This window comes from Amphibalanus amphitrite, unplaced genomic scaffold, assembly GCF_019059575.1.
Source record: "Amphibalanus amphitrite isolate SeventyFive unplaced genomic scaffold, NRLGWU_Aamphi_draft 000246F_arrow, whole genome shotgun sequence".
NCBI classification, from domain to species: Eukaryota; Metazoa; Arthropoda; class Thecostraca; order Balanomorpha; family Balanidae; genus Amphibalanus; species Amphibalanus amphitrite.
In genome coordinates this window covers 421769-446057 of record NW_024881741.1, presented here as the reverse complement: position 1 = coordinate 446057, position 24289 = coordinate 421769, and the positions used below count along the sequence as shown (strand labels likewise).

The 24289-nt window shown below is 49.3% G+C and overlaps 2 protein-coding genes across 7 annotated transcripts in view; one reads left to right on the top strand and one right to left on the bottom strand.

Moving 5' to 3' along the window:
- The first annotated feature begins 661 nt into the window (after positions 1–661).
- On the top strand, positions 662–7146 carry LOC122386303. The gene is made up of 4 exons (XM_043375376.1): positions 662–829; positions 1619–1827; positions 4811–4973; positions 6395–7146. Exons 1-4 carry the CDS (start codon positions 686–688, stop codon positions 6731–6733), a joined length of 855 nt encoding a protein of 284 aa, XP_043231311.1. The 5' UTR covers positions 662–685; the 3' UTR covers positions 6734–7146.
- A 226-nt stretch (positions 7147–7372) lies between these two features.
- Positions 7373–24289, bottom strand: part of LOC122386304 (serine/threonine-protein kinase PRP4 homolog) — a 42636-nt gene continuing 25719 nt past the window's right edge. Inside the window, exons 11-17 of one of the 6 annotated variants that reach the window (XR_006257360.1) lie at positions 23053–23202; positions 22460–22681; positions 21000–21131; positions 20559–20654; positions 9784–9831; positions 9212–9360; positions 7373–8643 (exon numbers count right to left, since the gene is read on the bottom strand). Coding sequence is in view for 2 of the 6 variants with exons in the window: in XM_043375377.1 (XP_043231312.1) it covers positions 9974–10081; positions 20559–20654; positions 21000–21131; positions 22460–22681; positions 23053–23202 (708 nt within the window). In the remaining 4 variants the exon portion in view is untranslated. Of the gene's footprint in view, positions 10082–20558; positions 20655–20999; positions 21132–22459; positions 22682–23052; positions 23203–24289 lie in introns of all 6 variants that reach the window. The other 5 variants (XR_006257358.1, XR_006257359.1, XR_006257357.1 and 2 more) reach the window with 5 other exon arrangements.

Below are 24289 nucleotides of genomic sequence, written 5' to 3'. Positions count from 1 at the left end.
CAGGCTCAGTAGCTCTGGGGCATCAGTCAAGGCCCAGCTGCAATAGGGCACCTACAGTGTCCCGTGCCAGCCCCTGGAAGTGAAGCGGAGCTTAGTGGCGTCAGCGCCTTTTCCTCTGTGAGGTGACTTTTCATTTATAACGGTAGCTTTTAAAAGCTTCGAGCTACTTCGCTAGTTCAGAAACAATACCTATAAGAAAAATAACAAACGCTTACGGTATTGTCTGCTGAGTGCTGACAATATAGATGAAGGAACATATGCGAAAAAGTGAAGGGGGCGGGGACCAGTTCACCTTCAAAAGCCCAAAACACGCTTCATCCTCAGGCAAAGTTTTGCAGTCTTATGCGCCATTTGCTTACCTCTACGAGATTGTCCTCCAAAACGGATTGCATAAATACTGTTTTTATCAACAATTTTATCCCGTATGAGTTCGGAAAATGCGCTATAAGACTCCCTAGTGGTGCTTTTCTCATACCTGGCCCGCCGTCGGAGTTAGCGCTTAGGACGTAGACTGTGCCGCAATGCGCCGCTGTTTAGCGGGTCAGTATAACCTTGCAGGCGCTACGCCGCACTGCAGTGGAGCCCGCTGCATTCGCTATAGGCCAGAGGCCTCCCAACTGCGAACTGTAACGCAACTCACAACTGGGCATTCTAGGCTCATCGGACATCGAAGAAGGGCTGAACGATGCCGTTCTACTTGGATGACATTCTTAATGAGAAGAAGGGACCGCCACCTGCCCTGGACCTATCCAAGGCACGAATGCCAACCAAAGAAGATTTCGACAAAGTCTTCGAGAAAGTTCCCGACTACAAGATCAAACCTGGAAAGGTCTGTTAAATCACTGTAGTCAAACCACGATGCATAATGTTTGGTGTGGTAATTGGTAACAATTATCATATAATAGCGTAATATATAATAATAATATGTGATATATAATAGTACCGTAATTAATTATAGCGTAATTAATAACACTATTATTTATTCCACTATGTAATTATTCTATACACTGTGTAATTATGTATCAAGGTGGCCTCCTAGCTCCTTTCATGAGACATTTTTAAGTGATGCAATGGTGGTAGCATGCCTAAATCCTTCACAATCGATTTCGTATGTTCATCAAGTTTGTTCCAGTTGTTTGAGTGCGGTCGTGTGTCAGGGCCCACTTTGACAGGCATGTATACGCATAGTCTGTCCGTCTGTCTGTCTGTCTGTCTGTCTGTCTGTCTGTCTGTCTGTCTGTCTGTCTGTCTGTCTGTCTGTCTGTCTGTCTGTCTGTCTGTCTGTCTGTCTGTCTGTCTGTCTGTCTGTTTGTCTGTCTGTCTGTCTGTCTGTCTGTCCGTCTGTCCTTCCGTCCGTCCATCTGTCTGTCAGTCTATGTATCTGCCTTCCCCGTCTGTCACCTGCAGGTGCGGCCGGAGGAGGGCCGGGTGTCGGGCGCGGGTACGCCCTGCTTTGTCGGTCTGTCTGTCTGTCTGTCTGTCTGTCTGCCTACTATAGGTAGGTATCTGCTCCTTCCGTCACGCAGGTGCGGCCGGATGAGGGCCGGGTGTCGGTTCCTACTGTTACAGACAGGTATGGTCTGTCTATCTATCTGCCTTCCCCGTCTGTCGCCTGCAGGTGCGGCCGGAGGAGGGCCGGGTGTCGGGCGCGCTGCACTTCCGCAGCAGTCGCTCCGAGCGGCAGCCCGTGCAGCTCAGCTACCCGGACCCGATGCCCGCCAGCATGGCCGGCGTCAGCCTGGACGATCTCTGCAGCACCGACATCAACTGGAGGATGCTCACCATGGCCCGGCCCAGGGGCAAACTGGAGGACGAGTTCTTCTCAAAGTGAGCCAACGTCTCACAAATCGAGGCCCAATGACCATAACACCGCCATAACAATGGGATCCATTCCGGGACAGGCGAAAGTAATGGCCTTTTTCATGACAGAACGCCAGGCACCTATCCGCAAAGAAGCAAAGGAATCGACATTTCATTCGAAATAGTACCTAAACACATACGATTTTTTCTGGAACCAAACGGATCAAGCCACTAATATATCTGCCCAATATTCCGTCGTGAATATTGTCTATATTGTATAGATAGAATATTGTCTATCTAGTCGTGAATGTTATCTATCGCAGGCAGACTTCGGCCGCATCCTTTTCACAATGACATGCGCATCGCGATTCATAGGTATTTCTTTTTACTGCAAACTATTGTGCTATTGCAATGTGAGATGTGGCTGCTATTCCTTATCTTGATTACTGTCGAGACCAAAACAAAGGTCAGAGCTAACAAAAGAAAAAATTTGAAAATAGTACATTAAAAACATACCTACTCAAAGACGACATCGAAGAACGCCAAAAATGTCAGTGTCACCTCTGCCGTTCACTCTCCATGGAGACATGGAAATTCTAATCTATTTAGTAACAAACGACAGGGCACGATGGACACCAAGCAGCGTCCGTCGTCAGATCAGGTCAGGTCAGGTCGGTTGTTCCCCATAACACGCGCTAGGAGATCGGCCGACGTATAGGCGAAGACGGGCCGAATTCCAGTGTGGCGAGTACGGCCCGTTATATCAGACAACCAGCCGAGCGGACCGGGACCGCCACCCGGCACGGCCGTGACCGTGACGAGTCGACGCCCACTGAGTCGGTGTCGACTACAGAATGATGTTCCACTCCTCAGAAGCTATCAGTTGTGCCGTTTATCACGCAAACGGTCGATTGTGAGCATTGGGACAAAGCTATGACATCAGCGTAATGGAAGTCAGCCTGGGACAATCCGGTTGGCCCCACGCGACGCGAGGGACACGGAATCAGCCTGGGATGGGGGGGGGGGGGGCGTCCCTGGCACAGAGTGGTACTACATGTCTGACCTGCAATACCTTCCTAGCATTGGTATTGCTTCTGGCACTATCGCCAATGGACACCAAATGTGACATCGTATTCTGATCTAAAAACAGAAGTGGCATTATTCATAGGTATGCGATGATTGGGACGAATTATAGTGACCTAAGTTGACACATGTCTGCTGCCCGTCAGACGACCCCAAAGCACTGACCTTAACCCGCGCACCGACGGGGGTCTGCGCCAACTTAGTACCGACGGGGGGGGGCGGATGACCGCCCCCCCCTGAGATCTCGAGAACGAAGCAAGATAGCGACAAGCGGTAAACGGCATCGGATACGCACGGACAAGGTCTACAATTTTTACTAAGGTCATTTTCAGGTCAGGTTAAAGATGACGTCACAGGGGTCGAAAAAGTCAAAATGGCGGCGCTAGATATGGAGAGGGTTTCTCTCGAATAACTTTCGAAGTAGTCTAGATAGGAACAAACTAAGGGCATCATCGTGATCCTCTCGTCAATCCGCATCGAATGATATATATGTTGACCTCGAAAGGTCAAGGTCAAAGGTTGACCTCAGGTCACGTGACCTCGAGGTCATCATGTATATCATTCGATGCGTCTTGACGAGCTGAACACAATGAGACCATCCGCGCGGCTGTATCTTGTTCCTGTAAGGAGTTATTGGCAAAAAACCTTTGGTGACCTTTGATGACGTCACATGACCTTACAGCTGCCCAACAGCAAAACAGACCTCAAGGTAGTGAAGGTTGATCGTATGTGAAGTCATGTATGGTATATGGGGCCATTCCGACCCGTTTTAGTGGTAAAAACAGGGAGTTGATTTTTCCCCCATTGACTTATAATGGGGAGGTCGCGAAATTGACCTGACCTTAGGTCACCGACATCAAAATTCCGAGATATACAAATTGTAGCTACTAATGACCTTATAACATCCTGCGACTTTCAAAGGCCTCCGACATCTACTGTAGCTCTGGTACGGTGACAAAGTTGCAAAAAAGTGACTTGAGGTTGGGTCATTCAAAGTGACCTGGTGACCTGACCTTAAAAGTTAGGAAGTTCAAACTTGCACACCATGTGTAAAATTGATAAGAGAATAGTCATACCAAATTTCGCGGCGCTACGCGCCGCGGTTTTCCCGCTATCCGCGAAAAACCTCAGGGGGGGGCGGATATCCGCCCCCCCCCGTCGGTGCGCGGGTTAAAGGAAATAGTTCACTTTTTAACATGGGTTTTGAACTGGAATAGCAGTTCCGTAGCTTGGGCTGAGACGAGCATAAATCAGGAGCTTTTACAGCCCAACGATCACCCTAGGCAAAGATATTCTATTTCTCGTGCCGAAAAAGGTGTCTTGCGTTGAGGATGTGTGCCTTGCATATATTTCCATCCAGTATGAAAAGAGCATGGGTCCCGAAAATTATTCAGAAACTAGAGAAATTATCTACGAGAACTCTAGAGAAATTCTCGTACTGATCAATTAGGACATTCAGGGGAACATTATCAGATCGAGCAGATCGCCCAAATGCCGGTGGCTGCGATAATTTCTCTGTTTCTGAAGAATTTTCGGGACCCATGCTCTTTTCATACTGGATCGCGTGTGCCTTACAGAAACTGAAAAGTTCTTCCTATATCAAAATATAGAAAAAAAATCTTTTGTTATAAAAAGGTTTTATTTTCTTTGCTGATTATTTTGAACATAAAAAATAATAAATCGTTGCAAAAAAAAAATAATTTCGTGAAAGTGAACTATTTCCTTTAATTAATGCCGGACCACAGTTGATAGGTCTGTAACCTGTGCGCTGTTCCCCAGACTCCTGAGACCCAATGGCCTCAGTCGACCAGCGACCTCAGTTGTCGCTTGTCCGCCTTTTCCCAGAAGAGCCCCGTGACCTCAGCTGCCCCCAGTGACCTTCGTCTACCCCAGTGACCCCGGTGACCTCTGCTGACGGCTGTCTCAGACTGGTGTCGCTGGCGCGGTGTCGGAGGGACTGCCGGAGGACGTACCAGGGCCCTCCGCTGCCTCAGCTGGTGCCCCGGACGCGCGCGGCCAAACGCGGCAAGGGCCAGGCGGTCGAGATGCGGTTCGCTTCGTGCCGCGAGTGTCACGAGGAGCTGTGCCAGGTCAGTGGGCGGCGTCACCGGCCGCTGCGCTGTCCGGCCGCCACCCCCAGTCAGTGACCATGCGACACGTCGAGAGTGGCGTCAGAGCCATCAGCCATCAGTAAAAGGAAACCGTTCCCAGTTTCTTCTGTTGCCTAAGCGTCACGGCTTACACTTCTGAGCCGTAAGTAGGTTTACCCTACCTATATCTACAATGCCTTGTCTAAATCAATGGTAAACTCTGTGTACGATAAAGCTATGAAAATGAAAAAAATGAATGGCTGTAGGGGAAGGTGGGGTAAGACGGACCAGCTAAGGTTTGAGGCCGCATATCTTGCTACACTGCTCTCGTAATTCATATTATTTATAGTCTTCGGAATGCTCAATCCTTCCTCTGTTGATATTTGTAAAGACTAAATTTCAAATTAAAGACATCTAGGTGGTGGATGCTCTTAAAGAGGGACATGTCAAAAACTCAGACAAGAAAAAACGTGGGGTAAGACGGACCACCCAGCAGTGCCGGCTATCCGCGCATGTGTGTTACACTTCTGCTCTGTACTCTTGTAAGAAAAAGATACCAGAATGGTAAAATAACAAAATGAGCCTTTATTCTTTACTCATGTGTGATGGAAGTGCAGCTAAAAGCTGGAAACATGTGTGTTGATTGTCGTTTGGCATGAATGCATGCTAACTGAGCACTTGCATGCATTGCTCACATGCAACAAAGACTCCTTCCTGAAAAATTAGCTTACTTAAACTTGTGTCAATGTTTTGGAAAAGAACTTTCCATATGCAGAGTACAATGGACCACCACAGGGTAAGATGGACCACAGTGGTCCGTCTTGCCCCAAATCTAAATTCTGTCATTATCATGACGTATATGTCAAATAGCCCAACAATGCAAAACCTTGCCTTTCCTAAAGTGTGACTATAACTAAGTTTATAACTTTGTTCTTCACAGTTAAGTGCAAAATAGAAACTAATCATGCAAGAAAGGCGCCGTAATTGAATCACCCGTAGACCTCTTATATTAGATCGGTTTGACGAAAAACAACATTTTTCTCAATAACTCAAAAGCTATGCATCCTAGCAGCATGAGCTCAAGGTGGCCATTGTTACGAAGGAAAACAAACATAGTGAGTGCATAAAGCAGTAGATACCAGCAGCGGTTCAGCCGGGAGGGCTGGTGGTCCGTCTTGCCCCGCTGGGCCGTCTTACCCCACCTTCCCCTATACCTAGATGAAGGGAAATTAATGAATATTTATGTTCCAGTAAGTGAATAAATGAATGAATGATGAATGATCTGACCAGTGACCATAGTCCAGACTCCAGGGTCCGGACGATCGTTGAGACCAGTAAAACAGATTTATTCCGACATGCTTCGTGTTCTATATTTTTATGTGCTGCAGCAGTCAATCAGCTGCCTGTCCCACGTTTTCCAGGGCGCCTGCAAGGAGTACAACTACGACTGCTACTCGCGGCTCATAGTGGACGATAAGGACGAAAAGCAGGACGTGGCCCAGGGAATCAGCGCCCTTATCAACGGCACGCCGGGCGCGGCCGCCGCCAGGAAGAAGACCGGCGCGCGCAAGCCGGGGGTGCCGCGGGTGCGCAAGAAGCGGCGCAGGAAGAGACGCCCCGAGCAGGAGGAGGCCGAGGGGGCGGCGGGCGCGGAGGCGGTGCGCCGGGGCGTGGCCGAGCTGTCGGTGGGGAAGGGCGCGCAGCCGCGTCTCACGCCCCAGGAACCGGCCACCGGCCAGCACTCGACGCGCCTCCGGTAGCCGGGGCGGGGCGACACGGCCTGTGATGGTGGATGAGCAATGGGCATGCTGCGCCGTTCTGCGGAGTCGTCAGTTTCAGAGCGTGCATTTTTGCGGTTAAACGGACGGAACCTGAGGGCTAGTCAATATCATCAACGTACCAGGTCACGAGCTCGTTATTTAAAATGTGTTGCTTGGTTTGACCAGTCTTTTTCATAAAACTAATCCGAATCACTGAATGAGTGGGTTGGAGACTAGGTCACACTGCGCCAGCCGCCGGACAGGGCAATCGTGGGACGCTATTGGGATGCTCGTCTGGTAGTTGCAACTGGAACGTGACCGGCCACGCAGTTCTTTCATAGGTTCAAGATGTAGCTATATTGTCTTGTTACTAAGTGGATGCAAATAAAAATTAATAAATCGCCTAGAATACCCAAGGTATTTTTGAAATTCAACAAAGACGCTGCAAGTCACCGAACTTCAGTGGCCTGGACTTGCCTAATGCCTTCATGTGACCTTAGTTCATTTTATGATAATCAATTTGGAAGTAGTTAGTAAACTACCAATGAGGCCCGAAGGTTCTGGAAGGAATATTTATAGTGAGTTCGACACTCTCCCCTTTCCAGCAGCGTATCCGCAACCAGAATCCATTTACACACATTCTCTGAACAGGTCTCTGTATTCTCTAGGCACATCGAAAGACAGGTTAGGTACACCAGACGGCACCATCAATCACAAGAGCGACCACTGCCGGCGACGGCCCGGAGCGACGAGTTCCGGAGCGCCGGCCGCCTCCCCGGCCCGGAGCGACCGAGCGAGGCCCGGGGCGACGGCCGCGCCCCTGGCCCGGAGCGCCGCCGCCCTTCGCTGCCGGTGGCTGAAGTCCCGGTGTTGTCAACATCAGCGTCCCTGCAACAGGAGCACACAGACAGACAAACGGCCGACTCACCGCTCGCGACACTCTCACCTCCTCTGAGCACTGAACTCACCTGTGTTAACTATCAGCTCACCCGAGCTCGCACCTCTGAGCACTGAACTCACCTGTCTCGGTTCACCCGAGCTCTGAAATTCAATGTCTCAGCTCACCTAAGCTCCCAGCTCCGACCATGTGGCGGTAATAACAGCGCCCCTCCGTATAGCGGTAGTAACAGCGTATAGCGGCTGATGCGCTATATAGCCTGATAATACTGACTCAACTCAGAATGAAGGACACCAGCGTTGCACTTAACAGAGATGCAAATAGATGACTTTTTTCGGGGAGATGTAAAAAAAAATAACCTAACCGTAACCACTGAATCGAATCATTTCACACATCTGCCTAGCCTACCGGCAAACGATTTAAGTCTTCACTAGTAGATAAATGATACCCACGATTTCGTTCAGTCAGAGATAGGAGGCTGAAACTTGACGACTGTCCCATACAAATGTATAGTGACGTTAAAAGAAGAAAACAGATTCGGTGGAAGAAAAAAATGTGGACAACGCTCCCAAAAAGTCGAATGCATGGCTTTCCCTCGCAAAACGATCGCAGAGGCGTCGATGCTGCCATTCTGCCTTACTGAAGCGGACGGCATGTGACCGCAGATTTGCGTTTGTCGCCGCTACGATTCGGGAGCGGTCTACACAGGCCGGCACCAGTCCCACGGCAGTGACCCGAAGCTGAGCCCCGCTGCGGTGACCAGAGTGACTCTATTCCAGCTCTGCTGACCTGTCCACCGTGCCTCCACTCCAACTGCCTGACCTGTCAACCAGACTCCTACGACCTGACCTGTCCACCACGCCTCTGACCCAACTGCCTGACCTGTCAACCAGACCCTCCTGACCAATCGTCAGCCACTGACCCGGAGGGACGGGCGGCCCGGGTCCTCGCAGGGTGACGGTGGCTCTCTCAGTGGGCGGTCCTCGCGCGCTGACCCGGCCTCGGGCCCCACCTGAAACAGCGTTAGAACAGACAGACAGCTGTCGTCTACGGGGCCACCGGCAGCGGGTGGGGAGCTCGGGAAGCCGGGAACACACAGGGGAGCGGGAGCCGGGGAGGAAGGACAGGGATATAGAGGCTCGACAGTGGGGCAGGGTGATGATTACGGGACAAGAGGATTGTGCTGCAGGAAGGGGTGCTTGGCCACATACAAAGTGCGGTGCCCACTGCTGCATAACACACTGAAGAAAAGACTAAAGAGAAGCCAGGAGCCCGGCCTTCGATGGCTTAGTTACCGTCACTGCAACGTGTAGGCGAAATCCTGACAAAACCAAGAGGAAGAGAACCACAACCTGAATGCTTCCGTTGACATTTTCGACTGCCAATGCAAACTGATATTTGGGCTGACATACATTAATCGTTTTTGAGAACGCTTGCGTCAGTGTAACGCAATTTAACCCTCCGCTATCAGCAAAGAGCTTCTTAAATGACTTGTGAATAGTCATTTAAGAAAGCCATCGCTGCGGCGTTCGGAAGCATGAGACGGTGGTTCTCGGCTCGGCGCGCCGCGCTGTCGGTACCCTTCCTTTGTGCGTGTGAGCGCCGTCGGCTGCGCTGCCGCCACACTGTAGATAGACCGGTGGACGCTCGGCGGCCGGCGCAGAGTCGGGACGGCGCCGCGCCGCTCCCGGGCAGCGGCTGCGCGGGCTAGCTGGCGGCCCGCGACGCGCTAGCGAATCGGGAAGTGTGTCAGAATCGTCCGGCTCAGCCCACGCTAACACAGACATGTATTTACAGGACATGTCGGCACGGGAAGCTGGTGGTCTGAACAGCAGATGATGGCACGGCCCGATCCCCGTATAGGTGACTGGCGAGATACGCCACTAGACCCAGTAAACGCGCCTCTTACAGAAGCAGCGGGGTAGCTCAGTCAAACACGGCGCTCAAAGAAAACCGGTGCGCCATCAGTCTACTGTTTGTATCATGACACCAAACTGCCTTCATGACATGACACCAAACTACCTTCCACTTACTTCTGTGCTTTACATCTACTGACAAGTCAATCGCGCGATTATAAGAACACGTTTGGTACAATTCACACAGTGTAACAGATGTATCAGTGTGTGGTAGTGCCCACTTTGCCTTTGTATACCTTCGCACCCCTCTACACCGCAGGCGACGGCCACTGCCGATGCAGCACCTGCACGCAGAGGGAGAGAGAGGCCACACTCGGTCAGAGCGCCAAACGACAGACACAGACTCAGTCACACACAGACACACACACGGACACAGCCGGCCCGGACACAGCTAGACCCGAGTGGAGACGGCGGCGCCCGGCGCCGTTAGAAGCTCTCCTGCACAAAGGCGTGCCGGAGCGCCTCCGACGGCGAGATCCGCTTGCTGGAGTCCATCATGAGCGCGCGCTCGAGGAGCTCGCGCAGCTGGTGCACCTGGGAACGGCCGGGGACGGTCAGCCGCCGGTCCGGACAGTCAGCGGACAGTAGCTGGCGGTGGGCACTGGTCGGCCGAAACACTGCCGCCGCTCGGCACACGGGCAGGGCCAGGGCGGCTGCGGCAACCGACAACCCTCAGCACGCTACAAGGAGAAAACGTACCAGAGCGGTCTCTAAATGAACTGAATTATAGCCATCCCTACATAGGACGTCAGCGCTGGAAATCTGGGATCAGCTTGACTTAGGAAAGGCCCATTACCAAACGACCTCAAACATCACGAACGCTGCCAGCAGAGTGAGGATACGTACGGCTTTAACAATGCCACAATTACTGACCCGCCACCAGAATAATTTTCAGTTGGTGCTTATGCTTAAAGGAAAAGGGCCGCCTTCGTGAAATATGAAGATATCGTTGTTTTTCATTTTGACATTATTATTTTTCATTTTCTTTTTAAAACTGGTGCCAGAAGCGCACAATTCGCTAAAAAGTATTTAAAACTATTTAACATATTGGTACTATGTTGATTGTTGATACTCTCTACGGCACCTACTGTATGATGGCATAGCGATGACGTCACACTCAAGAGCCAATCAGCGTTCAGAAGACAGACTCGTCGGATTGTGTCAGATAAGCTGATTGGTTAAAGCTGAGCAGGTTGGAGCTAATTGGTAAAAAACCAAAGCCTCGCCGCGGGTGGCTGTATTGTCGGATAAGAACGCATTCCTGGGATAAGGACGCAATCCTGGCGTATTTTCTTTTAAAATTGCCGATAACTACGAATGGAGGCCGAAATCGGCCGTAAGGAGGTAAACAGATAGGTTTTCGGAAACGGGCTACAAGATGGCTATCTCAGCTTCAATCCCCATGTTAAAGGTGGCCCTTTTCCTTTAACAGAGCTGGGAGTAGTTCTCAACATAAGAAAACCAGGAAAAATTGGTAACCGGACAAAAGATCGTAAAGCAGAAGATCGTATGGCAGAAGATCGTAGGCAGTTGATCGTATGCAAAATATCGTAATGGATAAAGATCGTACGACATAATGCTCGTATGGACAAAAGATCGTATTCGCTAAAGATCGTCAAGGAAAATGATCGTATGCCAAAAAGTCGTAATGGATAAAGATCGTACGACATAATGATCGTATGGACAAAAGATCGTATTCGCTAAAGATCGTCAAGGAAAATGATCGTATGCCAAAAAGTCGTAATGGATAAAGATCGTACGACATAATGCTCGTATGGACAAAAGATCGTATTCGCTAAAGATCGTCAAGGAAAATGATCGTACGCCAAATGATCGTATGAGATAAAGATCGTACAGTCAAAATATGGTATTCACATGGTGCAGCCCAACTCCAGCGCACACAAAGCTTATCAATTTCTGTGTTCGCGTAGTAAGTGGCCGTCGTAAGCTCGACCATACCTACATTGGTGTTATTTCAGAGCTTAGATGGCTCAATGACACCTAAAAGCAACGCGCTGTATATGTGCCGAATAAATGAATGTATGTGCTGCCGTTTTCATGTAGGTACCTATTTGAAGTGAATACAACTAAACCCATGTCCCCCCCCCCACCGCCTGGAAGGTTAAAATGCTGCTTAAGCGGCTGAAGTAAACGGCGTTAAAAATACTTTTTCCTTCGCACTGTTACATTTTCATTTGAATCGTCATCGCTTTACGAGTCATCAACAGATGTTTATCGCGTTATCACTATTGAAGTCGCAATTCTCCTAGTTATAGGATCCTAGTTTCAATCCAATCCTAGTTATAGGAGTCATTGTTATCGAAGGCCGGTTAAAGACGTCAATTGTCCATCATTGGTTCGAAATCGCCCCAGTAATTACCGAGTTACTGAAATGGGAACAAATTTGGCACCTCTTCTTTTTGTATTTTGCACGTGCATTGGGGGTCACTCACATAGATCAAGGGTACCCGGCCTTTGGTAGAAGGGATGCAGCTACCCTATAAAAATTACCGCAAGACAATCGCTCAAGCCGCTGCTGAGATATGGGCCTCTCAAAATCATTACTTTTGCAAAACTGCTTGAACACCCTTGACTTCTCACGTGGCACCAGGGCCTCGGCTAACATGTTAACTGGTGGGCCAAATGGCCCACCAGTGACCCGAAATGGCCCACCAGCCTCAAAGATTTGGCCCACCAGTAATTTTCCGAAAAATCTAAGCTTTCACGTTTTACATCACGACGTAGGTAACATTGTGATACAGACAGAGACAGAGGCCCTACTACATTGTTGCATTTATTAAAAGTAAGAACTTGATCGTCGTTGCCCACCTAATACCATCACCATTCCCGGTTTCTTGAGACAGCCGTAGGTTAAGCCTCGGTCACCCTTCACCGGATTGGACCAATGGACGAGAAACGGATGGCGTCCGGTGATGTCCGGGGTCCGGGGGATGTCCGTTCGTTTCCGTTGGACGTCCGTTTCTCATCCGTATCCGTTCCATGTCCGTTGGTGTCCGGTGTGCTCAACCGGACACCACGGGACATGGAACGGATATTAACGGATGACAAACGGACGTCCAACGGAAACAAACGGACATCACCGGACGCTGATAGTTCTCGTCCGTTTCTCGTCCGTTGGTCCAATCCGGTGAAGTGTGACCGAGGCTTTGAATTTTATGCAATAATTGTGAAAGACGTCTGCCTCTGTCAATTACAGATAGTGTCGGCGGCTTCCTGCCGATCGAGGTCTGCGAGAGTTCTTGCAAGCTTTCCTATCGATCGAGTAGTTGCAGTCACATATGCAAGAAAAACTACGAATAAAGAACAGACCAGTTCAGACGGTCGGGGATAAGCCTGCGAGCGATCTCAGACGGCTCGCCGATAGACACGGTATAAGCCAGAGTCAAACTAGAGGTAGTGTCGGCAACTTCTAGCCGATTGAAGTCTGCAAGCGATATTATGCGTCTTCACGACCGGTATGATGCTTGCAGTCGCACATCTGACCAGTCGGACGAATTTCAAACCGTTCACAGTCAGCGTTCCAAAAATTTCTCATTTGGGCTGAAGATGACACCCAAGAATAAGAATGGATAATTTTTCACTCTCACATTTTGGGTGGCTAGAATTTTCCACTCAAACACCCAAGAGAAATCTGAAGTTTGGGACACTGTTCACCTGAAGTGTACATCACTTGTTTTTTTTTTTAAGAAAATATTAGGGTTGCGCAGTGCGCTTGAGCTTTTTAGTCAATTCTTTTCCATGCGAGTCGCGACACCAATAGGCTTAATGATCATTTTCAGAGATGTTGGGGTTGCTGCTACAACCCCCTTTTGGGGTTCCTGCCACAACCCTTTATATATAAAGTTGCACTCGTGCTGTTCACAATTCCTCCCGATCCACCCGACAACGCCCGATCCCGTCCGACCGCTTTCGAATCTCCGACCAGTCGGCGAGTGATCCATTCAGGGCTCGCTGATTTTTAACATCCGACCGGCCGTAACTTATCGTCCAAAGTTGTATAATCTGCATGCCCTGTAATCTGCGTCAATATTTTGTGCATACTTTACTTGTGCGATTTTATGTGCACCGCCGGAGTATCACCACTGAGAGGTTTGTGGGTCCCTACTCCTACTCTCTCCTCTCTCTGAAGAGTCGGGGGGGGGGGGGTCCAGCCCCGCTTTTTGCATTTTTTTTTTAATGCCATCCTGACATTCTTTGCAGAATAAAGTGGCCAAAATCTGGGGAGAAATCGAAAATGGGGGAGGGGCTATGGCTACGAAGGTCAGTCCATGTCGCTGCCCAAGTGGCCCACCAGTCAAAATTCCTTAGCCGAGGCCCTGCGTGGCACGTGCCACGACGGCCACTGAGATGTATCAAAAGTAGTCAATTACGGGGAAGAAGGGATGGGGCTACCCAGCAAAAAAGACCGCAGGCCAATCGGTTCAGCGGTTGCTGAGATATAAGCCTCTCAAAAGCGTTACAGGCCGGCCGGGCCGGGCCGCTCATACTGAGATTTTCCCGTTATATTCAAAAGACTTCGCTTCGCTCGCTCGCTCGTAACAACACTATTCTATACGATTATTTACTTTACGAACGTAACGTTACGATCTTTTGTCGAACGATCTTTTACAACATACGATCTTTATCTTACGATCATTTTCCTACGATCTTTTTTGTACGATCCATTGCTTTACGATCTTTTGCTTACGATCCTTGGTCGTACGATTTTTTGCGACATACGATATTTATCTTACGATCATTTTCCTGCGATCTTTTTCATACGATCAATTGCTTTACGATCTTTTGCTTACGATCTTTTTGTCGTACGATCTTTTACAACATACGATCTTTATCTTACGATCATTTTCGTACGATCTTTTGCATACGATCAATTGCTTTACGATCTTTTGCTTACGATCTTTTTACCGTGCGATCTTTTACACCATACGATCTTTATCTTACGATCATTTTCGTACGATCTTTTTCCATACGATCTTTTGTCTTACGATCTTTTGTCACGTAATCGAAAAATTGGCATCTACAAATACCCTGTACCTCCTAGTCACTTGCAGATTAGAAAGAGGACAATCAAAACTAATCTACAAGTGAAAGCAAAGGCATGGGAGGAATAATATTAATGACAAAATAAAAACAGCCATCAGTTAGCAGCGGTGAGGCGCGCGTTACCAAACTAACCTATTTAACTGTTAATCAGGGAGACGAGGACGATCAGATATTTGAGACCACGAGGACGACCGAATATTTGAGACAGGAAGTAGTGTTCTGTTAAAACAGCATTCTCCGCACACATCCTGCAGGTTAGCGTGGGAACACAGTACCTACAAACTATCGGTTCACGACAGCCACATTCAGTGGCCGGCGCGGACCGGTACTGCGCGCGCCGGCTCGAGTGTCACAGAGGTTAGCACATCACCTTACAACGGTTGCCAGTCGGTGCGAGCGACTTTAGCGAGTGTCATTTGAGCGAACGTCATTTGAGCGAACCATTTTCAGCGACTGGCAACTTAGCGAATATCAAATTGAGCGATTATCAAATATAGCGATTATCAATTTAAGCGAAAACTATGTTTCAGCGACATAGACATAGACATAGACATAGAACATTTATTTCGCTCAAGATCCGACAATTTCGGGTTTTCACTTGCGCACGTCCGGTTGGTAAAATTGCACTAAAAATAGGATAACACATGTACCACACACCAACATCCATCCGCATAAAATTGGAGACACATGCATACACGCAGCTCAACTCTTTAGTCCGGTTCACGCCGTACAAATCGGTAGAGTGCTTTCCTGAATGAGTCGTGATCTCTTCTGCCCTGGCACACATCATTGTACATTTGTACGCCACTATACGCAAGCTGGCGCCTACCAGTCTCTGTTCGAATGGCTGGTAGTCTCAGCCGATTGTTCTGTCGTGTCTGGTGGTCGTGTCCGTGTTGGCGGTCTGCGTCCGTGATAATATCGTGTAATGCCTGGGGAAGCTCTGATGCCAGCACTTTGCTGACCATCTGGACGCGGTGGTATTGAGCAAGTTGAGATGCTGTTAGCCATTTGAGGTCTTTGAGCACTCCAGAAATATGTTCAAACTTTTTCTTTCCGCTGACCACTCTCGCTCCAAAATGTATGATTTTCTGTATGCGATGGAGTTCTGTTTTTGTGCACGTGCTATAGATGGACAAACAGTATCTAACGGCAGACATAACCAGAGCGCTGACCAGTGGCTTGAGCGAGGTTTTTGGAAGGCTATGCTTTGCATGCGTCAGCGCAACCAGAATGCCACTGCATTTTCCTACCACGTGGTCTACATGATCTACGTATGTCAGGTGCCTATCCATATAGAGTCCTAAATTCTTAACTACGCGGGATTCCTCGATGGCTGTGCCGCAGAAGTTTACCGATATCTTCGGCTGGTTTTTCAGCATCGCCCTCGTTCCAAAAAGTATCATTTGCGTTTTCGCGGCATTGACCTTCAGCCGGTTTTCATTGAGCCAATTTGCGAGTTGATCGAGAGCGCGTTCGAGAGTTGTGATCATCGCGTTAAGATGTTTCTTTGGTCCGGTTATAAGAAGTTGGGTATCGTCTGCGAACTGAATAACTTCTACATCATCAACGTAAAGCCCAATATCATTCACATAGATGGCGTATAGAATACAACTAAGAGAACCGCCCTGGTATACAGATACACCGCTGTCATTGGGTAAAGTGTCGGACATGATCGGCTCTCCCTCACCCGCACTGACTTTGACCTGTTGAGAGTGGCCGGCCAAGTAGCTCGCGAACCAAGTCACATCGATGCCATACAGTGCTAGCTTCGTGAGTAATCGCTGGTGGTCTACGCTGTCAAAACATTTAGACAGGTCGAGCAACACTAAAATGCTAACACTGCCTCCGTCCATCGCTCGATAAATGCGCTCAGTCACTACAGCTAAAGCGGTCTCTGTGGAGTGCGACGCCCTGTAGCCATGCTGGTGGTGTGTGAACAGACCGTTGTCTCTGAAGTATTGAGCCAGCTGTTGCTGCACGACGCGCTCAATCACTTTCATTGGAGCTGGCAGTACAGACACAGGGCGATACTGAGACGGTTGCGACGGTTTGGGTGTTTTGGGTAACGGTGTGATGACTGCATGTTTCCATGCCGTTGGTATTTCGCCACTAGACAGACTAGAGTTGATAATATTGAGCAAGACAGGCCCGATACTATAAAAGAATTTCTGCATCATTTGCACACTTATACCCTGAAGACCCGTGGCTGTCGATGGTTTCATGCTGTGCACGACAGTCATCAGCGTATCAATGTCCACAGTATCCACCTTAAACTGACAGGTATGGACCCGTGGCAGTCTCACCGGCTGGGTGCGAGTCGGTACTGGCACGCTATTGGCAGTCTCTCGCCCCATCTGAGAGAAGAATGCATTTAGTGCGTTTGGTGTGACGTGCGGTACATCACAAGCTCCCTTTTTGTCGCCTATAATCGGCTTCAACACACGCCACATTTTTGCAGGACCTTCTTTCTTGCACTCATTCTCTAGATAGGAGGCCTCGTCTGACCTGATTGCGGCTCGGCACTGGCGGTTGAGAGCCTTGTACCGCTCGCGTCCGGCGGCCGATGTATCTGCGAGCGCACGGCGCCGGCTGGCCATCAGGTCACGGGTAGCCGCGGTCACAGGTAGCGCCCCCTGTGGTCTCCCCCGCACTCGCCGTATCGGTGCTACCGTGTCCAAGGCTCGGGTAAACACGGCCACAAATGACTCCCACGCCGCCTCAGTGCTGCCACTCAGCCACACCCCGTTCCAGTCAATGCGCGACAAGTAGACATTGAACTCGGTTGAGTCAACGCTGCCCAGGCAACGCTTTCGGATAGAGACACTTCTGTGAGCGCGGCTCTTGCAGTTTTGTCGTATCATTATCCTAGTGTAGTCGTGCGGGCCTCCTAAATGGCACCGAGTAACACCGGATCTCACAACGTTTCCGCTCTGGCTAGTTGCGATAACGTCAATCAATGAGGCAGCTGGTCGGTATGTTGGCCTTTTCAAATTGACAGGCACTAGGCCGTTCAAGCGCAACACTTCCATTAGTCTAACGCCCGGTGTACTACCCGTGTTCTTCAGTAAACACGCGTTAAAGTCACCTGACAGTATCACATGCTTGCGTGGGTGAGCTGTCATCATGTAGTTTAACTGGGCGTTCAGGTCATCTAGGTCTGCAGTTACTTGATGTACCGTGTTGGTGGGGTGTCTGTAAGCTGATGCGAACAGGATCTGCCGACCATTTCCCGACTGTATCTGCGCCCAGATTATCTCCAAATTCGACTGTTCTTGATTTTCTGTCACTGGTGTGGGCAATACCACAACCTTGAGTGTTTCTTGCGCCAAAATTGCTACACCGCCGTGGCCTGCCGCTAACTTGCTCTGTTTAGGGCGGTCGACATATTTTTCATCGACTACAGTTTGAGCGACTGTCATTTCAGCGAAACACTTCATCGTCCCGTAACGGTGTATTTTTTTCTTTTTTTCTTTTGCGAGCGTTCGTGCAACGAATGCTTCCGGAACTTTTCATGGTTATCCGGAACTGGATGGCGGATGTCACGTCCAAAGTTCAGACGTTAAGCTCCAAATTTAATGCCACATGTCTAAAAAATTACATCGGTTCGATTTCACCCCCTCCCCCCCCCTGCTGTTTGCCAATAATGATGACCAAACGTTTGTTCAGAGATTCATATTGCTTGTGCTGTTTTTTCGCGAAATTCCCCTGCTTGAGTTTGGATCAGTTCCCCCCATGTTGTAAAATTTGTTCTTGCCCCAAGCACCGTACGAATTTCCAGATATTTGGGTGAGGTCCATGAAACATAGACTGGATCCCCATGTGCCATCCCTCGAGTTTATTATTGGTCCTTGGCATTCCTTCCATCGTCCTATCTCTCACGTTCCACATTTCCAGATCAAAGTGAGGCCAGATATTTTTGTGGTTTCCAAGCTTAATTTGCCGCGCGCAGCTTGAAGCATGACACATACCAAGCGGGTATTCCAAGGGCAAGAATTCCCGAAAAGTAGCAAATGATTGACTTCCGTCGCGTTCGGTTTCGCTGTAACTGTGTTCGCTCAATTGGTCCCCCATTGACCTCCATATATTCGCTCAATCTGGTTTCGCTGATTCTGGTCCTCGCTTAAGTTGATAATCGCTGTGATTGAATTCGCCGACTTGACAATCGCTGAAAAAGTCAATCGCTTAAATTGATAATCGCTGAAAAGGCTTCGCTCAAATGTCGTTCGCTGAAATGACGCTCGCTCAGGTGTCGCAGAACCGTTGCCAGTCACTGAGGACTGGGAAACCCAGATTTATATGAAAGATTAGGAATGGCGCACCACGAGTAAACAACATAATGCTATTCAATGCCAAAACAACTTACTGACGTGAGATAAACCACGTATAATAAACGACGTGAGCACTAGTCCAAGGTTGGCAGTGGGTGGCAAAAACTGGTCTTGCCAGTGGTTTTAACCGGTTTAAAACGGCTGGCAGAAACAATTGTGGCAAAAACTGGCAAAAACGGCAAAAGCTAGCTAAAACTCAAGTGGCCAAAATTTGGCTGTTTTTTTTTGTAGTAAGCCATTCGTTGAAATGTACAAATGCATGCCTGGATGTCATTGGGATGCACTCAACATCCTGAACTTTGCCTCGCTAGTTTTCTGCTGCTCAAAACGTCTACGGTGCGTATCAGCTGTGATAACTGTCATAAAGCTGCCCGATTGTGTCCTATGTAATTTTCGAGCTTATTTATGAAATTCCCAACTTGTCTATGACCTTTGCAGCCCCGCAACGCAAGGGATAAGAATACATTCCACATGCTGTCACTTTTCTAATCACCACAAGTCTGAAAACGCACGATAGTGTGCGCCGACGTACGCCGAATCGCAATTCCGGTCTGGCAGGGTCGAGAAACAGGTCACAGGTCAAAGGATATTTGAGTCAGGGACAAGGGTCGTGAAGTTTTTAGAGCATGTGCAAAATTAATTAGCTCGAGGGTACTGAACGTTTCGTCGTGATTTGCCGCTTTTTTATACGAGCTATTCACGAAAACCGAGGGGGTGTTCGTCCAAACCCCCCAAAAGTGCAAAGGTGAAGATATGAAGTACTCTGGAATGATATTATTATCTCACTTCTGGTTGAAAGCATATAGCTTTCACTGAACCATCCTCAAAATGTTTCCTATTCAAATGCACGCGTAGGCACAGCGTTAAGCTGATTTTTAGCTTTGGCCAGTTTTTGCCACTTTTTGCCGGTTAAAATGGCAACGGCAAAAATGCCTACCCTGAGCACTACCCTTGGCGATGTGTAGAAGTGGGCCAGCCTTGTTTACCATTCTTATATTTTCACAAATCACAGCACTGCACTGATTTTGGCACTTATGCATCACCACTGCTCACATTCGCCTGGCTCAGCATGTTCGAAATGGAATTAGCTTGCAATTGCTACAAAAAAAACGGTTCTGCTTTTGCAGATAATGCAGTCAGTCTTTCCGACCGTCTAAGGAACAAAAAGAAGCTTCGCCTATCACGGAAGCTCGGGTTCGTCGGTTTTCCTAAGATTGGCGGTCGAATTTTACGGGTAGATATTGAGGGTTTCAACTTGGTTTCAACCGTCCAAAAAGTGAAATCAACAGCAGGCATCATATCATCAATATGTATGTAATACAACTGAACTACGGGAGGGAAAAAAACACTATTATCGAAACTGTACCAAATGAAGAAAAAAGTTTCATCAAACTTCAAAACTAGGAAGCAAGTAAATTAATTACTTAACAGACGCCAACCTAAAAAATGGTGACTTTTAAGTTGACTTAATACCTTTGCATAAAAAGCGAACAAAAAGTATTGTTACTTAAAAAAAAGAACTGGAACAAGTGCAATGGTGACAGGAGACCGTGAGTGGTACCCCTGATCAGAAGCACCTATCGCCGGCCAGCCGCCGGCCGAGGCGCGTGACTTACCTTCTTCAGGTGTTCGGGGGAGAGGTTCTGCACTCCGATCAGCTCCTGCAGCAGGTCTCGGGTCGGAGGAATCGACGACATCACGATCGTCTTTTCCTGCGGACGAACAAGACAGACGTAAGAACCGGCTTACCGCCTACCGGCGTGCTACATAGGGTGCGGCGGTGCCCGACCAGCGACTCGGTGTCAGTGAGTCCGAGGCACCCTTGTTGTTCTGCACGTCAGATGGTAAATGGCGACAGATCCACGCTAGACATGGAGAACCCAGCCCACCATCTACCTCAGATAAGTAAAACTTTTGGATTAAATTCCTACCGGCGAGCCGGGTGCGGGATAGCATAAATCAGTATTGCAACGCATCTGTAATCTGCATATGCAATCTGCACGGAAAATGGAGATGTCGGCTCGGTACAGACTGCGTCCGGCAGGCAGAGGACTTACCCGCTCAGTGACCTTATCCACCTCCTGGCAGAGGAAGTTGCAGTTGCCATCGAAGTGCTGGTCCTTGAACTGACCCTTCCTCACCAGCTTGTTGGGGATCTTGCCTTTCAGGTCCATGAAGAACTTGAGCATCTGGGAAATAGAATAAGGCACATACATAGTTATTTCACATTGGTAAAAAGTAAAACGAGCGTTTTCCGACATTACTTGAGGATGGCAATGAAGGGGCTAAAAAATTGGGGCCGAGTGTATCAGCTGCAAAACTTTCTTACGCTCTCCCTCGTTCGCATCAGTGTTCGAATGGTTTTATAAACTTGCATTACGTAGCATAAACGCGTTTAAGTAGTCTGAGCCATGCGATCACGTATACCAGCGCCGGTTCATGACATACAGCCGTGTGAAAGGTGAGGACAGCCTGTCCGGCCACCTGGTCGGAAGTCGGCGCACGGCCAGCGGCTTTACTGGGGCATAGGAGTAAAGACTGATGATTATTTGAGCTTGGGGCGTCTGGACTACACGGGAAGGGAACGAAGACTCAACAATTCAGTTAATGGAAAGTGTTATACATTACGATGCACACTACATAACATTGCTGAACGCAGGCCAAGGATTTCGGGACGTCACTGAACAGACCAAGCTCGTGACCCATGCGCCTACGCCTTGATGTTTACTAGGAGCATCTAACAGCATTCTCAACCAAAGCTGGACACTCTGAGCGATTGGATAGTGTCTCGAACGGCAGTTCAGTTTCGGATCCCCGCCGGCGCCCGCCGACCGACCCGTCCCCGGCGCACCGTTCGTGTCCGCGGGAGCAGGGACGGACGGGGAGGGGCCGACGCCGCTCACCTCCCCGACGCAGCCACTCCCGGGGCCGTTACGCGTGACAGGTGCACTTTGAATTGCCTCCGGTCCGGTGGGCCGGCGTATCGACAAAACGCCGCCACCCTCCTTTGAACACTCAATAACAGCGGGCGACCAAGGAGACACGACTCGACAGGCACGAGAGCCGCCTCAGACCAACACCAAACGGCCCCACTTAATTACTCTCAACAGCGAGCGGACCTTAAAAGGCTTTGAAAAGAACAGATTAACTCTGAGCCATTTTCGAGTTCGACGCCTTAAAGACATTTTAAATCGCACGGAACATCACAAAACACAAAACAGTGATAATTGCAGCCTTTATCAGAAACAACCTATTCGTTAGATCTTTAAGTAGCTAGCTTAAAAATATTTTCAGGACCAGGCAGCTGCTTACGGAAGGCTGATAACGGCGGAAATTATTGGACGCCGTACATTTTGCGCAATCATGAATGATGCCAATGGCTAAATTTACGGGCCGCAAAGTGCAAATTTGAATGATTTTTGCGCATCAATCAGTTACAATCATGAACTGCTTTGCCCACCCAATAACACCAGCGACACACCCACTACCACGCCTGCCCACGTCTTCTGCCCCGTACCTGGTTGTTGGTTTTGCCGGCGAACATGATGCGCCCGGTGTAGAGCTCGTAGAGCGTGCAGGCCGTGGACCACATGTCCACGCCGAAGTCGTAGCGCATGCCCAAGATGATCTCTGGGCCGCGGTAGAAGCGCGACACCAGGTAGGGCGTCACCTCGTTCTCAGCCACGTTGCTCGCCGATCCGAAGTCGCACAGCTTCAGCACCAGCTTGTTCTCGTTCACCTGGCGCCGAGAGGGGGGGGGGGGAGGGGGGTCAGACGGGAGACGGGAAGCAGGGGAGTGGGGAGCTAATAAAAGACCTTTGTGAGACGTTGGAGTGCGGACATTTGGAATCACCTGACTGCTTTGCTGGCGTTCACATAGAAGGTATTAAAGCTACAGAACTGAAAATGATACTACAGCAAAAAACGTCTAAGTACAGACCAATTCAATTCTTCCCGATGCGCTGCAAAAGGCGACAATCTACCGTAGTTAATACTTAATTTATTATAACCAGTGATGCCCCTCCCCCGTCATCGTCTGCTGTCAGGGCACACCGCGGCGGCACCAGGGCTGCGGCAGACGCCGCTCAGGTGCGTCGCTCTGGTACGTACCAGAATGTTGTCGGGCTTGATGTCGGCGTGCAGGATGTTGCACTTTCGGAGCAGCCGCAGCGCCAGGAACATCTGCTGCGCGTACGAGCGCACTGCCTTCATGTGCAGGCCGATCTCCTTGCCGTTCTGCTTGCCGTACTTCTTCAGAATCTGGCGGCAGAACGGACAGGGTACGGGTGAGAATGGAGACGCTATTGGTAAACACACTAAGTATGCAGGTTCAAGGAGAGGAAAGACTTTACAGCTCATTTCAGAGAAATATTTCTAAATTGCATTCATATTTTAATAAGACTGGCTCTGTTCGACCGATAGATCATCGACGCCCGACGGAGCTGCTACCGATGGCCGCTTTAATTTTCAATATAGGCCTAAATGGAGGTATAACGGGCCGTAACGTTTCGCCTCCTACGTGAAAGACCCGGTGCCGAGCAGGACCCGGCCTTCAATCCCACGCTCAGGTCAAGCCCATCCGCATTCCCCCTCACGCTTCCCTTTCCGGGCTGGCAGTCACCCCCACTAGACAAACGGTGGTGAGGGCAAGCCCTCGTTGGACTACAGCCTCTCCCGGGTCACTGAGCGCCAGAGCGGGCTGTCCCATCGGGACATTCACGTCCCATCGGAATGGTCTCTGACTCAGTAAAACCGTCGGAGCACCGTCGGGTGTCCCGCGCCGTCCGATGTACGGGACTCGGTGCAGTGCTCCTGCACGTGAAATCAATAATTTTTGGTTTGGGTCAAAGGTCAAATTTGGCTTTGGGTGCTGAACTCCGGTAGAAGTCAGGTAAAAGCCAAGATTGTCAAAGCCACCCAGGTCACTAAGTTGATCGAAAGAGTTGATATCGCATACAATTCGATTTGGAAAGTCTTTCATAGTACAAACGTGGCTTTCCAGACTCGCTAACTCACTTTGATAGGGAGTTATTGACAAAAAACTCTGATGACCTTAGTGACATCATAACGACTCCACGCAAGCTCACAATGCAAAAATTAAACATCGAACCTTACAATGAGTGCAAGACATCACGATTGCAGGCGTTCGAGAAAGTCCAACATAATTTCCGGCGAAGAAAACCCCCATACCTATTTCCCCATTTCCCCATTGAGGTAATGCGACCATCATGACCTCAGGCGACCCTCAGGAAAAATTCGAGATGCACATTCTGTGAGGGCACGGGAGGCTACTAAGCATGTACTGTAAGCTTCATCGCCCTTTGAAGGATTCTCTAGCCTACAGGTT